We start from the raw sequence: 5,351 nt of genomic DNA on the forward strand, positions 1-5,351 counted from the left end.
ATCCCACCGCTGCCAGCAGTTTTAAATATATGTATCACAAATAATGCTCATAGACGAAGTGCAATACTTGAAACCACACATTAGAGGAAAAAATACTAAAATACTTTGACAATATACACTGTGGAATAGGATATAAATGTGAACCCTTTTAAAAGTTGTGCTTGACACCCAAGTAGTTTGTTCAGTTCAAGACTCCAGTCTCTTTTGCGGGTGTGGGTTTGAATCCCGCTGCTAGGATTTTAAATAGCTCAGAAACAATACCATCATGCAAAGAACAAGGCTTGATATCATACTTTATATTCAATATGTGTGGTTTCCTCCTGTGGGCAATAGACGCTGTGGAATAAGATATAAATGTGAACTCATTAAAAAGGCCCAAAACTGTGATGTGGTTTGTACAGTTGACATGGCAACTATAGTATGGTGTTGTTAGGTGATTTTCTTGTGTGGTCAGTACACGATGGCACTGTGAGCGTATTCATCACAGCTGCCTTGAATGTTCTCCTGAATGATGCTGCTGCCATAGTAACGCATCAGGTCTCTCAGTCGGCCTGCTGCTCTGCTGTTGTACATCTGTGAAGCTGTCCTGTTATCATCTCTAACACAGCTTACTCATGCATGTCCACACACATGATGCTCACAATCATTTTCAGTACAGGTGGGTCAATTATTTTTGATGAATTGTTTGTATATTTATACTTGGCATGTACATTTGCTTCTGTTCTCACTTATGCAAGGGCAGATATTTTAATATTCTCTCTTACACTCACAGATACTACACCTTGATCCACACTTATTTCTCTCCAAAGCACACATTGTGTTCATTTATATGCTTTATTTAATGTAAACAGAGACTCACATAGGTAAGACATAACTTTAAGGGCAGAACCTTTTGTTACACTTAATGCTCCCATGCTTACGCAATACACACTCGGAAACAGTGAGAGACAGTGAGAGTCAGTTCTAATGCATTTAATGGGGTTGCCATTTTGAAGCTTAGGTCCACCAAAAAGCAGAAGAGGAACAAGCCATAGCTAGTTATGTCATTCCCACATGTGTGTTTATGTGTGATAGTTTCTTATTTTCTAGAACAGCCCCTTCCTTTCTGTCTCTCTCTCTCTGATGACTGTCATACACACATGCCTTTTACTATACACACTCATTCGCACACACTACAGATTTACTGTAGATATAGCTACTGTAATAGCATAGCAGAATGACATACAAAGAGCACAAACCATATTGGATCTCAAAATTGTGTTCTTGTTTACTTAATCTCGTCTTTTTCTTAGAGCTTGTCAGCAGTAAATCTTACTTAAATTTGGAGCTGGAATAATTAGGCGATTGATTATTTGATTGATAATTGAGTTATATTTCAGCTTCTCAAACACAAGGTTTTGCTTCATTTGAATAATTGTAAATGGAATATCTATCCATTTCATAGAATATGGATTGTGGACTGCTGATCAGACAAAACAAGCAATTTGGAGATATCAAGCTGGGCTCTGGGAAACTGTGATTGTATTTTTTGTTTTTCACTATTTTTTGACAATTCCTTGACTGAACAACTAATCGAAAATATAATCAACAGATTACTCGATGCAGACCTATTCCGGTTTGCAAAGTCTTTCCTTTTATCTTTACTAAGAATGTCAGAGAATTTTCTCTTATTTAATGTTCTTCTCTTACAGAAGTCCCTCTTGTGTTTAATCACTGCACATCTCCCTCCTCCCGTTCCTCTCCTCTCAGACAGGCGTGGTCCTTCTGTTGGCAGCACAGTTTCCAGGCAGCATGTCTGTGTTGTTGTGAGCAGCTGCAGTAGTTAAATCATCCACAGCCATGTCAATCTTACCGTCTTTGAGAGGCGAGGCTAAGGTGTAGAGCATGAACTCTGACCCCACTGTCACTGATGTTGGCAAACCTGCCATGACTTTGGATTCAGTGGAGATGGATGGCTCTCGGTCTCGCACCATGGATGCTCGAAAGGAGTCCCCTGCACTGTGGTTGCTCCTGTAACTGTATCGGCGGGAGCGGTTCTGGTAGTAGCGTTTGCGGTAGTAAGATGAGCTGCGGGAGATGGGCGGCTTTATGAGAGAAGGCCGGCCTTTGGTGCGCAGCTGTCTGTGTTTTTCAATGAACACATGCACTGCCAGGACGCCCACCATCTCAGCCAGCACAAAGGACAGAGCTCCAAAGTAAAAAGACCAGCCGTAGGAGTAGCTCTTCTTGTTGTCGCTCTGGCTGGGGTCACCTGAATTGGCTGATATGTACACAATGATGCCAATTATGTTACTGAGACCTGGAAGAGTTTAGGATGGAGAGGGTCAGATAGGTGACAAATACTGGAGCCTGGGTGCATGCACATTAGATTTGTGTGTGTTTCTGACCTGCAGAGACAAAGAGTATACCCGCACTGAGGATTACATTGTAGCGTGACTTGTAGAACTCGCTGGCAGCTACACACACACCTCCGAGAAATAACAATCCCACACTGAGGATGGGGAAGAGGCTGGAGGCTCGTACCGCTCCTGAGGAGGCGAGAGGAGAGTGGAACATTTGAATACCTGAAACCTCCATTATAGTTGTTAGATCTCAGAGTTATATGTTCACATTTGTTACTCACGTAGTAAATACTCTGCAGCATCCTGCTCATAGTCGCCATCTTCAGCAAAGTGATCAATGTCCTTGCAGACGCCTCGAAATGTCCCTGCAGAAAGACAGGAAAAGACAACAGTACACAGTACATTCATTCAATAACTACTAACTGTATCATTTTATCACACAACATACAAACTGTACAATTTATAGAAGTCACAGTGTCTTTGACCCAGTACACTTTGCATGCTCTCTCTAACAGTAACTTGCATAATGCTAAATGTGATGCTTACCATCTAATGGGCTATACTGTATCGATCTTTTGTTTGCTTTTATACGATCCAGCTCCAAGCTCTATCAAGATTTTAGACTAAAGCTCAGAGAATATTTATCTGAACTCTGTTTTCTACTGAGTTGCTGTAGGAAGTTTGTCACTTCTTGTGCACATTCTGGGCATGTAAAAGAAACACTGGTGTGGCTGATTTAGGTCAGCAACCTTTTTGGCTTAAAATTAAACAATGCCTACCCATCATCATCACATGTATATTATGGACATGAGTTTTGAGCATTTTAACAAAATCCATAATTTTCCTTCTCAGATACTTTAATTTGGAGAATTTTTAGGGGCCTGAAGGGGTCAAGCTATTGAGTATTTCACAAGAAAAATGTTAAAATTTAAGAAAACTAGTTAAAATAAAATACTCTTTTGTAGCAGAAATATATATCTCATTCTTTAAATTATCTTAGGATTTTCTCTTGGGACCTCAGTACTGACCCATAGGTTGGGAACAACTCATTTAGATAATTCAGCTCTGCAGAAGTCAATTTATTTTATCTAAATCAGAGTTCATTTTGACAGCAAATCATAGTCTTTTGCCATTCAGGTTTAGTCATATTAAGTCAGCTTTAACCACGATTAAGGACAGTGTTTGTTGTATTTTATGTTAAGTAAAAACACACCAGCTCAGGTTTGCTGATAAAATAACATCAGCTTGCATCTCCTCCCTACCACACAAAGAGATTAGTTCTGATATCATCTTATTTTAACATTTCTGGTTTTTATTAATTAAAAAATGTCAAATTATTTTCTATTTACCACGAAATCTATGACGAAAATGATTAGCTAGAATTTAACTAATCTAAATTTTACTTTTCTAGGAATAACAATCCAGTAGGTCAAAATTACATAACACAAAATACAAAATTACATAAAAAAGCAAATGCTAAGTGAATGTTTTCTACATTTAAATTTACCATAAGAGCTCCATTAGCTCTTCACATTTCAGTTTAAAAGCATACTCAGGGGACCTCAAATTAGTGTTGATAATGCACTTATTTATTCATTGGCCTTAACAGTTATAGGTAATTATGTAAAAAAAAACATGTTCTACTCTATTGCTAACCATCATTCAGGGCAAAGTAGTAAGGACTCTAAATGGTTTAATAGCAGACAAACTACAATTTGACTTAAATGTAATTTGTACACAGACGATTTGTAAATGCATGAGTTTCCAAGACCTAATGTTTCTGCTTGAGCTGGCTCAGTTATATTCACATGGTGCTAATGTTTATGTTGCTAAATGCAGTTTTTTTCTTCGTAACATCTTTATTTCTCCCAAAATATGGTAATAACCTTCACATAAGAAGATGAGCTGTCAAAAGCAGAAAAGAGATAAAATTTAATAATCCTGTTGCCAAGTTTAAAACCCATTGCAAACCAGAGTAGCTGCCATTCAAACGTTGTTTTCTGTGTTCTTCAGGCCGCTGAGTGCTCTTATTTGTGCATATATTCAGCATATTAAATTTTCTCACTTTTTTGACACTTTATTCCTGTGATGGTTGTTATTATTCCAAAGCCCTTTTCCACTGTTTCTTGTGTATCTGTATAAATATGAAACATAGAAGAGTGATATAAAACTAGTAAGGTAGTATCTCCTGGCATTATCACCCATCATCCAGCATCCAGACACACAGACTATCACTATCCTAACCTATAAAGGCTTTAATGTATTTTAACATGATCCTGTGTAGATCAAAAATAAACTGCACACATGTTTCCTGCTCTCAGTAACCTTTGGCACAGCAGTGCCTTTCAACATTTGCACACACAGGGATATATTGATAAATGTGTCCCTATGTGCTGCACTGATTGAACAGTATTGATGATGGGACTCAGGTCGCCATGGTTACCAAAACAAAACTCATTCAGTACTCTACAACTCGGCCACGGTGAACAGATCATAGGGAAGAGCACAGTACTGAGGACGCGTTTATTCAAATTATTTTCAGGACACAAAGCGAGGTGAGGTAACGTGTGAAAGTAGGATTTTATCTTTCTCCTTCCTCTAAGCAGGAATAGATATTTTCTGAACGCTTCATTATGCACCAGCTTTGTACCATTAGTCTTTCTTCAAGCTGTTACTTTGGAGGACAATTTAGTCGTAGCTTGACATGAAAATAACCGAGCTCCTCTGCCCCTCAACACTGGAAGACACTAACTGCATCTTACTATAAATGTCTGTCTGTGTTTAGTAAGTGCACACAGCCATAAGTCACCCCGTCGTCCTTTGTCTGTCCTCGTGTATTTTTATTTTGTATTTTGTCACTATTTATTATTGTTGTCATTTTCACTGATAGAAAATAAATTCAAATCTTATATTATTATTATTTATTGCACAGACAGCCTTCAGCTTCCTGTCTTTGTGTCTGCCTTTGGCTTTTTGTGATGCAGACTGACGGACACACACACACACACA

The 5,351-nt window shown here is 38.5% G+C and overlaps 1 protein-coding gene across 1 annotated transcript in view; it reads right to left on the reverse strand.

Moving 5' to 3' along the window:
* Positions 1–1,745: 1,745 nt before the first annotated feature.
* Positions 1,746–5,351, reverse strand: part of LOC118327636 (voltage-dependent calcium channel gamma-3 subunit) — a 5,441-nt gene continuing 1,835 nt past the window's right edge. The window contains exons 2-4 of the mRNA XM_035661068.1: positions 2,624–2,707; positions 2,388–2,528; positions 1,746–2,299 (exon numbers count right to left, since the gene is read on the reverse strand). Coding sequence (XP_035516961.1) covers positions 1,746–2,299; positions 2,388–2,528; positions 2,624–2,707 — 779 coding nt within the window. The remainder of the gene's footprint in view (positions 2,300–2,387; positions 2,529–2,623; positions 2,708–5,351) is intronic.

Source organism: Morone saxatilis, unplaced genomic scaffold (assembly GCF_004916995.1).
Source record: "Morone saxatilis isolate NCDOM2014 unplaced genomic scaffold, NCSU_SB_2.0 Contig17, whole genome shotgun sequence".
Taxonomy (NCBI): Eukaryota; Metazoa; Chordata; class Actinopteri; family Moronidae; genus Morone; species Morone saxatilis.